The 13164-nt window shown below is 27.5% G+C and overlaps 2 protein-coding genes across 2 annotated transcripts; one reads left to right on the forward strand and one right to left on the reverse strand.

Annotated features, from left to right (window-relative positions):
- The first annotated feature begins 549 nt into the window (after positions 1-549).
- On the forward strand, positions 550-967 carry LOC125806786 (protein NEGATIVE REGULATOR OF RESISTANCE-like). The gene has a single exon (XM_049486534.1). The coding sequence runs from the start codon at positions 574-576 to the stop codon at positions 937-939; it is 366 nt and encodes a 121-aa protein (XP_049342491.1). The 5' UTR covers positions 550-573; the 3' UTR covers positions 940-967.
- Positions 968-3977: 3010 nt separating this feature from the next.
- Positions 3978-8763, reverse strand: LOC125841077 (protein NRT1/ PTR FAMILY 3.1). The gene is made up of 4 exons (XM_049520086.1): positions 8602-8763; positions 7897-8114; positions 6270-6829; positions 3978-4992 (listed from the first exon to the last, which is right to left on the reverse strand). Exons 1-4 carry the CDS (start codon positions 8678-8680, stop codon positions 4107-4109), a joined length of 1743 nt encoding a protein of 580 aa, XP_049376043.1. The 5' UTR covers positions 8681-8763; the 3' UTR covers positions 3978-4106.
- Positions 8764-13164: the final 4401 nt, after the last annotated feature.

Below are 13164 nucleotides of genomic sequence, written 5' to 3' on the forward strand. Positions count from 1 at the left end.
ATATATATATATATATATTTTTAAAAAACAATCTCAAGATAATATACAATAGTTAATAGCTATCTTCACCATCAAATATTTATAAACATTTAGTAATAAATAAGTAGGATTCGAGCAATGATCTATCGAGCTTTCTAGATTCAATTTGTGGGATTACCCAATGACCGAGGCTTGTTGTAGTTTGAAGTACCAGCTAATTTCAAGATTATTTCATCCCACCATCTTTCAAATGATTATTATCTTATACAGAAAGTGATATAAAATAATCTGTTGATATATCTTTACTTATATCATCTTGTGTACCAAACGACCTTGTAAAATTTAAATGTCCCTATTCCACGTGAACCCACATTTGTTTGACATTTGGCATGAGATATTTTTGCTTACGACTCCTTTAATACATCATCAATACGTTTTACATAGTTTATGACTTTCCACGAAATTCACTATAAAATTACACATATTACCACACGCCAGAAATCAATTCTTCCAAATCCCTATTCACAAATTACAAATATTATCAACTCAATTTTTCTACCCTTCGCCGGAAAATTCAAAATTCAGCTCAAAATTATGGAGGTACATAAACGGAAATATATACACGACGGAGAGATCGAAGCAAAAAAGCAAATTAAAACGGAGAAAAACGATGGAACGGCGGCATCGGTGACGGCGGCGGTGGAGGACGAAGAAGTTGAGGAGTTCTACGCTATACTGCGGAGAATACGTGTGGCGGTGAAGTATTTCGAGAAGGGAAACGCCGAGAGCGGTGGCGCCGGGAGAAATCTGACGGCGGCGAAGCCGTGGAGTCCGAATTTCCGGCAGGAGGATTTTAAACGGGCTGTTGACGGCGTTAAAGAGAGAGAAAGCGTGGAAGATAATGCGGGTTTGGATCTTAACGCTGACCCGGTTACTGATCCGAATTCAGAAGCCAATTAATTTAATTTTTTTTTGGCTTAACTATTAGGGGATTTCCAGCTAACTTATAAAATTATAATAATTTGATAATATGTTTTTTATTTTCATTTTTATTGGATCGAATTATTTTTATTTATTTTTTATGGTTAATTATTAGGAGTATTTTGAGTCTTAATATGTTTTTTCTCCCATTTTAATTGGCTCGGATGGGTTGTAATTACTAATTATGACTAATGATGTATCGTATCAAATTATTAATTACACATATATTAAGCTAATTTATTTTTTCTCTATTTCAATTTATGTGACACATTTCACATTTCGAGATTCAAACAAGTCTATTTTTTACCGTAATTTTTCATATATCTTTTAAATATCTTGAATTGTCAATTATTGTGATTACGTAATTTACAAATATATAAATTTTATTTTAAAAAATTTAAAAATTCTATGAACAATTTTTTTATATCAAAATTAAACTATTTGACTCTCGAAAAATGAAACGTGTCACATAAATTGAGACAGAGGGAGTAATCTATTTTCAAATCGTTTTTCTTAAACAAACGTATCAGAAGCATCATCTCTCCAAATTATACTTGTAAAACTATACTAAAAATGTTATCAGAAGCATCATCTCTCCAAATTATACTTTAAAACTACACTAAAAATGTTATCGTTGTTATTATTGTTACATCTATGAATAATTACTGTATTACTAGTCCAAAACATGATATAATAGTCATTTAGAAGGGGCTTAACCCTATTTAAGCTCCATGTATTGTGGTTGAAAAAATTATTATAACAGACTCAAATTACTTATAAGTAAAGTTAATTAAGTTTCTATGGTAAGTATTATCTTCTAACTTTGTAAAAGAAAATGATAACTGACTTACAATTACATGTTAAGCTTGATAACAAATAATATTTTTTTTACACTACGATATATATAATTCAAAATCATTTTGAATTTGGCCCTTGATACTTCAACTTTAATTTCTGGCTAGTCAAAAGTTCAAATGTTTAAAAGATGAAAGTAGCGAAAATGAAGATACTTAAATGGATGTGTGGATATATTATGAGAGCTATGATTAAAAGTGAAGATATATGAGGTACAATAAAAGTGACCTCTTTATTGTATAAGATGCGTGAAGTAAGACTGAGATGATTCGAACATAGATGCTGCATAATGAGGAAGTGCGAGTGGTTGCAATGTTAGGTCTATGAATGATAGAGGTAGACCGAGAAAGATTGAAGAGGTGTGATTAGACAGGACATGACACATGTTAGCTCATCGAAGATATGATCCTAGATAAGAGGGCGCAAAGGTAGAAAATTAAGATAGAACATGAGTAGATAACCAAACAATTTCTCTTTTTACATGGGAGAACATGTTTCTAGTTTAGAACACCTTATATTTTTTAGTATTTTCATCATAGACTTTTGTTTTTTTTTCTCTCATATTTTTCTCAAACCTATTTTGAAAACACTAACAAAGCAGATGATCTATCGAAAACAACCTTTTTACCTTATACAAAATAGAAATAAAATTTCCTTATACCTCAATTTTTCCATACCTCATTCGTAAAATTATATTAGATATATTATTATTATTCTGGTTGATAGTTCATGTTTTTTCTAAAGTGAAGTTGTTGTATGTTCCCCAATTGGATGATTAAATTGGTTCCACTCTATATGGTTGAAATGCAATTCCTCCTAAAATACGTTACACAATGAGCTTAAAGTCAAAATTTGGTGGTTGTCGAATTCATTACTAATAAAAGTCCAAAAATCAATGAATTCAAAGTTAGACTTGATATTTATGTAAATTTGTGGTTAAAAAAATAAATTACTACCACCGTCCACATTTATTCGTAAAATTATAATAAAAATATTTTTTATTAATTCATAATTTATTTTGATTATTAACTCTAGTCATTAATATATTTTTTAAAATATTATTATTATATTCAAAAAACGATATAATAGAATTGTCATTCTATTTATTACTTTTTAAGAGGTGTGCAAGTTAATACCAGAGAAAGTAAAAATGGACTGAGAGAAAGAGTGCCAATAATGTCATCAATACCCCTATTGACTAGTAGTTACAGGGAGGAAATTTAAGAACATCCCTCCTTGATACTCGAAGAGAATGAGACAAGTACTTTATCATGAGAGTTTGATACTCCCTCCGTCCCATTTTATATGTCACTTTTTTACTTTGCACTTGCATTAAGAAATGATATAATTTTACCCTTCTACCCTTATTTAATTTTCTTGGAACTCAAGTTTTCAATCAATGAATATGAATTAATTTATTTTGATTAGTTAATTTAACCAATGAACATGAATCATTTACTTAATTTTTCTAAGTTGGTCAAATGTATATTTTCAAGGCTAATAACTCACAAGGGTAAAAAAAGAAGAATATGGTAATTTATGCATTGATTTTATGAAATGACAAGTATTATGAACCAACTATTTATAGAAAGGGGTGACATATAAAATAAGACGAAGGGAGTATATTGTATGTACCAAAATGGAAAGGAGTGAAAACAAATGATAAAAATAAGATCTTGAAAAAAAACAAAAAAGGAGTATAAATATTAAATAAGAAATAGATTTTTGAAAACGATATTTTAAAATCGTTATTTTCACATAAATATATTTTAAATATAATATTCAATTTTGATAGAAATGACGGAGAAAAATAGTAGTAATCCATGAAAGCTAATATTAGGTTGGTTAAGGCCCACAATCTTCAAAATGGGCTAACCCAAATTCTTTTTCTCATGGGCTAGACCCAATTCGTAAATGGGTTGGCCGAAATGTACATATACCCGATTTTGGATCACCATTTAAATCATATTGATAATGCACAAAATTTTAAAAATTTATTGACTTTAAAATAACATCAGACATACAGTATCTAAAATTAGAGCACATGTGATATGACTGAAGTTCAGCCATAGCAATCGTTTTTGCTTGAAGTTCATGCATATATGAGTGATAAAGTTCAGTCATTTACGTGTGAAGTTCATGCACATATAACTTAAGAGAAGTAGTCAAAGTCTTATTATTCCATCTATTAATAATTATTACATTCAACTATTCATAACCATTCTTTTCTTTCCTCATAACCTAAAAACTATTACATAATAATACTATAAACTAAAGTTACAAAATACAAACTAAACATTGTTTACAAGTTCAATCCCATCTTTTTTAGTCTCCAAATCCTCTGTTTTGTCCATCTGAATAGGCTTAAAAGTATATAATCTTGCACAAAACAAATAGTAAATCAAATTAACCACTTGTAGAATCGTAATTAACCAGTAAAAATACTCTAATCTCCCCTTATTCAAGTTATTATCAGGCAGCCAATTGGTTCTTCTCGGTCCTGAAGTAAATTTATGAACTAACGTTACCAGAAATGTACTCAAATAATTCCCAGCTGAAATCGATGTCCAAAACAACGCGGTGGCTGTACTTTTCATACTCTCTGGAGCTTGATCATAGAAAAATTCAAGATGTCCAATTGACATAAATGCCTCAGCTATACCATGTAGACAATATTGTGGCACAAGCCAAAATACTGAAATTGGAACTATTGATTTTGGTTTATCGACTAGTCCATAACTTGATGCAACATTTTTTCGTTTAACTTCAATAAATCCAGCTACTAAAGTGGCTAGGACAGATATGAAGAATCCAATTCCCATTCTGCTTAGGAAAGAGATTCCTCGTTCGAGTCCAGTGAACTTACGTGCAATAGGGACAAATACGCGGTCATAGAAGGCAACGGTGCATAACATTGTTGTTAATGTGAAGACAGTCATCGAGGCAGCTGGAATTTCAAAGGAATTTATCAAGTGTCTGTCCATTGTTTTGGCTTGTTGGACTGAGAATGTGTGTTGTTGTGCGTATGCTGTGATCAGGATGATCCCTGATGCCCATATTGGACCCATTCTTATGATCGATTTGAGCTCTTCTACGCGATGGACCGTGTTTAGCCTCCATAGATTGGGAGATTTCGGGTTGTCCTCCTCTGTTACTATTGCTGCTTTGTCCAAGAATCTAAAAAAAAAAACGTTAAACTTTTAAATGAAATGGTCACATAATACAGTACTCGTTAAATGTGAGTATGATAGTTGTTTGAAGTTTTTTCAAAGACATTAGCATGTTGCCTTTAATGATTAGGTCTACATCATAATGAAACATGTTAAGTCTAACATTAGGAGTTAGGACCTATGTTGCTTGAATTTTCTAAAAACATTATCGCAGTCATGTAGGATCCTCAAAAAATATACTACTTTTTGGAGGATTGAACATGTATTTGTTGACATTTTTGAAGAGTCCAAGCAGTCATCCAAATTTGACTAGATCTTTTACATTTTCTTACAAATTAACTCCAATTTGATAGTACACTTCCAAAAGACACAACTTTTGGCAGTATTAATCAACTTGTTTTTTGATTTTTAATGACTTCAGTACTGATTCTTGCAACATTATTGAAGCCGTGAAAATAATAAAAAATAAATTAAATGGGAAATGTGAATAAAATTCAATGAATCTTGATTTTGATGGGGTGTACAAAGACATGAAAATAAAGACAAATAACAGGACAGACAACATTTATTCACATAATGTTTTTGGCCACACAATTAATAGACATACATGTACAAATTGATTGATGATTGATTAAATTTAATAGCAAGACATTTGATTTATCATAAAAGAGAGAAAAGAGTTATCTCCTTAAGAAAGAAATTTCTAGTTTTAATCAAAGTTAGCATACAGAATATTCTAGTATCTTCACCTCTTCATTTTTTACTGTTATCTTATGTGTAATTATATCAATTATTCACACAAGATTCCTCTCCATTATTGAAGGTGCAAAACTAACATGTGATGGATTTATAAAAGTTGTTTATACTATACATGTTATAATAGGTTGTCTGTTTCATTTTACAGGTAATTACTTTCAATTATTATAAGAAGTTGCATATTGTTATATTTTAGGTGTACACTATCAATGTATATAAGTTAACTTTAAAGAAAAGGTCATATACACTAACAAAATACCATTTTTACCAATTTTTATCACCATAAAAATTAGTGACCATATGAAGAGTTACCTATTGTTGTAAGCTATGGTTCTTGTACTCTTCAAAAAGGCTGACACACTCATGTCAGATCCTCCAAAATATATTCAGAGGATCCAACACGCATTTTACAATATTTTAAAAGAGTCTGAGCAATATATATTGCATGTTAATTGTAACTAACAATCTAAAAAATATACACAGTCAATCAGTGCACAAAACTTAAACTCGGAGAAGAAAATGACTTACTTCATTTGCTTAGTATGGACAAGATTGCCAGCAGTAGAAATATCAGCATCAAGTTCTTGATTTTGATAAAGCAAATTAGTATCATTTACCATATCCAATTTTCTCTTCTTGTAGGCAGCAACACAAACTTGCACTAGCCTAGTAAAAGGGCTACCAGCAGGATCCAAATTTCTATACAAAGGGTATCCAAATATAAAAACAACAATTGATATAAGCATAGCAATTGTTGGGACACCAAATCCAATACCCCATCCAATATTATCTTGAATATAAACAATTACTGTGACAGCCACAAGCATTGAAAATCCCATAGAAAAATAGTACCAATTAAAGAATTTCCATGTTTGTGTTTTTTGATTTGGATCATTTTCATCAAATTGGTCTGCCCCAAATGCAACAACACATGGCCTAATTCCACCTGACCCAAAGGCTGTTAAGAGTAATGACACATATAAGATGGCTAATTGACTTGAATTTGCTTCTTTGCAATATTCATCATCTTTGCATGATGGTGGCCTTAGTTGTGGAAGTATTGCTGATAATGTTAAAATGATCATGCCCTGAAATTAAAATCAAAAGGGGGTTTGAGATTTTAGTCCTTTTGAGTTACTGAGTTCTAAAGTTAACAATTTGTATATGTTAAATAACTATTTTAAGACATGCAAATTTTGAACCAACACTACTAGTAAGTTTAATTTTACCAAATTAACATATTACACTCTAGCTTCACCCCTGAATTTTGAACTAGGAAAGTTCATTGTACATGTTATATGATAATATGAAAGAGTTTAACTTTTGTATACTGATGATAAACTGTAAAATAGTTTGTTATACTATCAAATCACTCAGATGATAATTATATGTAGCTTTCCATTTAAAGTATCGATTGGAAATCAAAATAAAGTTGATTACCTGCTATGATATACGTTAAAATAAATAAATTTATTTATATTTAGTTCGAGTTTGAAAAGACAAGAAGAGAAGTGAACTGATCACAGTAATAATATATTTACTGTAAATTCAATATGAAACCAAACTTCCAAGGTTTTTGACTATCCAAATTAAGTCATTCACCATATATATCTTATCCATTACAAAGCTTATCAAAGAAGATAAATAAGCCATTTAATAAGTGTTTCAAGAAAGTAGTCAAAAATATTACAACCCCTCACACTAATAATTTGAGTGTTACTTGATACAACTAAATTATGCATACTATGAAACATCAAACTATATGTCATATTTACTTTAACATCTAACCTCAAAAAATTAAAAGAAGTCAACTTGCTCACATAATTAATAATATAAGCAAAAATTACTAAGAATATTTTAATCTGTTATAGCAGGTAAATATTTTAATCTGTTATAGCGGGTAAATATTTAAATCTGTTATAGCAGGGTCAGAATTTAGAGTTTATGAATTCTGAATTTATCACCAAATTCATAGACGTCAGTTCACAGTTAAATATTTATATGTATTTAAAGTAAATTTCATAATACAACTACATAGTCTAAACAAAAGTTTGTAAATTCGTTCGAACTCGTAATTGATACTCTCCTTTTGATCTGCCTTTACTGTCAGTGATAGAAGTTAAACTCTGGAAAAGAAAATGAGAGAGAGACTTACAATTTGGTAGATGATAGAAGCAACAGTTATAGTCCAAAATCTTCCAGCAAAAGTATCAGCAATAAAAGCTCCAATCAATGGTGTCAAACTTGCAGTGCCACCAAAATTTGTAAGTGTGTTTGCTGCTTTTGTTAATGGAAGATGGAGCTCATTTGTCAAGTAAATGACCATATTTGTACCAAACCCCACCACTGCCAATTTCTCACATATCTCATTTGCTACACACAAGAAAAGAACATTAAGTTCAATTTCACTTAGTATTCAAGAAACTATATACACAAAGAAGAGTGTTGGAGCAATGATAAAGTTATCTCTGTATGATTTATATATTACAAGTCCATTTCCATGGGGTACGGTGTAGCCCTTCACTGGACTCATAATGCGTTGTACATCGGATTGCCCTTTATTATTCAAGAAACTATACAAAATGCGTGTAATTTCAAGATTCACAAAAAATTTGAGTGAAAAGTTGAAAATAAGAAAGAACCACATGTTTGAGTCGTGAAAAAAGTCAGTAATACTTGCATTAGGATTATATTGTCTACATCAAACCTCTTGAGGTGTGAGCCTTTCCTGATTTTTTAGTACTCTGCTAACACAAAATACTTTGTACACCAGATTGCCTAAGAAACTATAGCTATACAAATTGTTTGTAATTTCAAGATTCAAAAAAAAAAGAAAAAGAAAAGAGAAGAGTGAACTAACCAAATATGAAGGGCATAGTGATCATTCCACCCTTCATCTTTCTAGAGGAGTTAACTTTCTTCTTATTCATCACTTCCATATTTGTATGTAATTGTGTGTTCTAAATGATTCCTAAAGCTCCACTATTTATAGGATATGCCAGAGCTTAAATTTTGTATATAACATGTCTAATTTTTTTAAGTTCCAAAATATACCATTATGACCTAATAAACTATACATCAATATCTAGAAATTAAATATTTTTAAAATACTCTTGATGACTTGTGATTGTTTTTTTTTTTTGTTTTAAAATCATTCTTACATGTGTTTGGCTGAATATAAAATTTTAAGAAAGAAAAAAAGACCTTCACATATAAAAAAGTGAATCGTATTATAATAAGTGACTGTTTCATGAATAGTAACCGACGATGTCTTGACCTCGATAAAAAAAGTCAAATCTCCCTATTTGTCATATCAAAACAACTTTTAAACCTGTGATCTTAAACATGATATATCATGTTATAAGTATATGCAATTAAAAATAAAATGAGTAATTTAATAGTAAATAATTTTCAGATTAAGATAGGAGGAAAGAGACGTTCAACCACTTGATAGTAAAAAAAAGAAGGGGCGGAGGGAGGGAGGAGGGGGGGGGGGGTTAAAATTTTATAACTAATTCAAATGGAGAAGTTTCATATGAAACATAATAGATGGGACAATAATTTCCTACTGTTTAGACATCCAGCTTAAAATTAGACAAAGTGGGCATACAAGATTAAATATTGGTTTATTATTAAAACATTGTGACATGATTTTTTTATTCTTTTAGGGAGAGTATTATGCACATTACTTTACTACTATATATATAAGAGTCTAGCATGTCTTCGTCAACATGTCTGCTTGTATGACAAGGGCATTTTTGAAACTTTCTACTTTTTCCTTATTAAACCAAAAAAACCAATCAATATTTACACAAGGACTTATATGTCATATCAAGAGATTATTCTTTCTCTTGAATTATGTGGGCCCAACTCATGGGCTCACTTTACTATGTCGGCTCATTCAGTTTTCCATTTAAACATCTATCTATATATAATAGGAGAAGCAAAAAACGCCACATGTCAGCACCACAAAAATTTCACAATTTTAAAATTTAAAAAATTAATTTAAAAATCTTTTAAATATGTATCTTAAATTAAACCAAAAGAAATAAAAAAAGACTAACCAACTATTTTTAAAAGGTGAATTTTTAAATAATAGTAACAATAATAATAAATAATTATCTATCTATATATAATAGGAGAAGCAAAAAACGCCACATGTCAGCACCACAAAAATTTCACAATTTTAAAATTTAAAAAATTAATTTAAAAATCTTTTAAATATGTATCTTAAATTAAACCAAAAGAAATAAAAAAAGACTAACCAACTATTTTTAAAAGGTGAATTTTTAAATAATAGTAACAATAATAATAAATAATTATCGTACTAATAAAAGTAATAATAATATAATATTATAATAATGTTTATAACAATGTATTTAAATTGCTAATCAGTTTTCATGACAGCTTTTTAAAATATATTTTAAATAATAAATAACAATTGAAAAATAAAAAAACAAAATATAAACTTAAAGTATTTCTTAAATTAACATTTTAAAACTTATTTAACATTACAAAACTTATTTAAATTAATAGCAGTGTAAAACTTACGTGAATTGAAATAGGAAAAAAAAACACTGCCATTTTGATAGATCTCTTAAAGAATATTATTTCTTTTTTTTTTAAAATAATATTATAACTTAAAAAAGTAGAAAAGAAAAAATAAAATAAAAACGTGCATCAATCGTTTTAAATAAATAAATAAATAGCAAAACTACCCGCACATTAAAAAAAACTGTTAAATGAAGATATACTTTAGTTTTTAAAAAATAAAAAATATATTTTAAATGTGTTTTTTTCAAAATAATTAACCAACTCACATAACTATTTTTTTTTAAATGGCAAAGTAGTTACTTTTTGAATTTGAATTTAAAGTGGTTACCTAAAACTACTCTACCCATTATCTCTATTCCCTATATATACATAAAAAATAAAGTCATTAACAAAATTAATTGATCTATTCTTCTTCAAATGTGTAGTATTATTTGTTGAATTATTTCCATTATTCTTATCTTCATCTTTTTATGGAGCGAATAGGTAGATTATTTGACGGCTACCCGGAAAAAAGATTTTGAATATACTTGCAAATAACAAAGTGAAAGTCCAAGAAGAAGAAGAAGAATATTCATGCAAGTTGAAATCTTCTGCAAATGATGATATTGTTAGATCTATAATGTCTTTTTGTGAATTTTATTTAGTTTATTTCATTCAATTTGATTTGTTTGTCATATATTGTACTTAAATTCTTTAGATCGAATGAGTTTTTTATGTTCTTCTTTTATTTACATTTGTAATCTTTGATGATTTTTATTGTGATTAATATTTTTTTTCGATTGTGTTACTTTTTATTTAATCTAAGTGAAGTTATTCTAATACTTTTTATGTTATCATTTTCTGTTAGTTTTTTCTATTCAATCATTTATACTAACATGCTTTCATATTATTGAATTATTGGTCATATCTTCACATTTATTAAAATGTTAAATATATGCAATTAAAAATCGTTGTTATGGAATCATTAATATAATAATATTGATAAATGTGTAATATAATTTATTATCATAGTTATGCATGCTACCTCACTTTCTTATATATTTTTATTTTAATAATAGATTTGTGGGTGATAAAATATTAGAGTATGAATTAAAATTTGATTAATTTTATTTGTAATTGTATGTTATTTTTTAATTTAATTTTAGAGCAGCTAATCGAATACTTTTTAATTTTATTATTTTCTGTTAATTTGTTATTCCGTCATTTATATTAACATGTGTTTATTATTGAATTATGGATGTATTCTTCTTCAAATGTGTAATGTTATCTGTTAAATTATTTCTATTCTTTTTATTTAGTGAATAGGTAAATTATTTAATGGCTGGCCGAATAAAATTTGATTATATTTGCGAATAACATAGTAGAGGTTCAAGAAAATAAGAACAATATTTATCAAAGTGAAAATCCTCTGCAAATGATGATATTGTTAGATCTAGAATGTCTTATTGTGTTTTTTTTTTCCGTTTATTTCATTCAATTTGATTTATTTTTGTCATATTTTGTACATAAATTCTTTAAATCAAATGATTGAACCATGAATCTATTCTTCTTCAAATGTGTAATGTTGTTTGTTAAATTAGTTTCATTCTTCTTATCTTCATTTTTTTATGGGGTGAATAGGTCGATTATTTGATGGCTAGCCAAAGAAATTTGAATATATTTGCAAATAAAAAAGTGAAAGTCCAAGAAAAAGAAGATTAATATTTATCAAACTGATATTGATAAGTATAATGTCTTATTGTGACATTTTAGTTTATTTCATTCAATTTGATTTGTTTTTGTGATATTATGTACTTAAATTCTTTAAATCAAATGAGTTTTATATGTTTTTGATTGTTGGATTATTGGTAATATATTCACATTTTTAAAATGCTAAATATGTGCAATTGAATATCTTTGTATACTATGGAAATATTAATATGATGTATCGATAAATGTAGACTATCATGATTTATGCATATTATTCCACTTTCTTATATCTTTTTAGTAATATACTTGTGAGTGATAAAATATTAAAGTATGAACAAAAATTTGTTCATTTGTTCAGTTAAATTTATTTCAAATTGTTATTATACTTAAAATAAATGGTTTGTCTTTGAAATTTAGAACCTTCAAACCTATAGAATATACAACTATTCTAAAAATTAAATGTACAAAAAAGACTGCTTATATTACAAGGTATCAGATAATTTAAAATTATTTTGTCAATACTGAAATAAATAATAGGTCATTTAATTAATTAGAAATTTCCATTTAATTAATAAGAGAATATGTACTATTGTATATGAGATCGAGACAAATAGTAACATGTTTCAAAATATTAGATCAAAGCGAACTCAAAATTAAGATTATTTTTTTTATAACGTGGAATTCAAACATTTAAAAAAAATATAGAATTTATATAAACTTTTAAATAGTTAATTAGGAATTATAAAATTATTTTAAAATGATATGTTAGTTATTTTAAAATTATAAAATTATTTGTAATTTTTTAAATTATTGAGACTAACAAATTAAAAGTTCAAATTTTGAAATTATTTTGTTTGTTCAAAAATATTTTTATTTGTACGTACCTCAATTTTTATCTCAATTATATAGAAGCTTTAATAGTGATCATAAATAATTTAAATCATTATTATTAATAGAACATTAGAAGAATTAATACTAAAAGTATTTATGTTAATAAAATTAAATTGTTGTATGTATTATTGATATATGATTAAAGAAAATAAAATGGGGAAGAAAATAGTAAGTAAATATTACACGTTGTATTAAAATATATTTAAGTTAATAAAAACAGAAATTGTTGTAATTATTATTTTTTATGATTAAACAAAAATAACAATTTGAAGAAAATAATAAATAAAAA

Source organism: Solanum verrucosum, unplaced genomic scaffold, assembly GCF_900185275.1.
Source record: "Solanum verrucosum unplaced genomic scaffold, falcon-dt-bn FXZP01000196.1, whole genome shotgun sequence".
NCBI lineage: Eukaryota > Viridiplantae > Streptophyta > Magnoliopsida > Solanales > Solanaceae > Solanum > Solanum verrucosum.

Bases quoted from the DNA above. Each gene is read 5' to 3' on its own strand.
- LOC125806786 (XM_049486534.1), top strand. From the start codon at position 574: ATGGAGGTACATAAACGGAAATATATACACGACGGAGAGATCGAAGCA.
- LOC125841077 (XM_049520086.1), bottom strand. From the start codon at position 8,680: ATGGAAGTGATGAATAAGAAGAAAGTTAACTCCTCTAGAAAGATGAAG. The intron at 8,115-8,601 runs GTTAGTTCACTC...TCTTGTGTGTAG, and splicing joins CACTATGCCCTTCATATTTG to CAAATGAGATATGTGAGAAA. The intron at 6,830-7,896 runs GTAAGTCTCTCT...TTTTAATTTCAG, and splicing joins CTTCTATCATCTACCAAATT to GGCATGATCATTTTAACATT.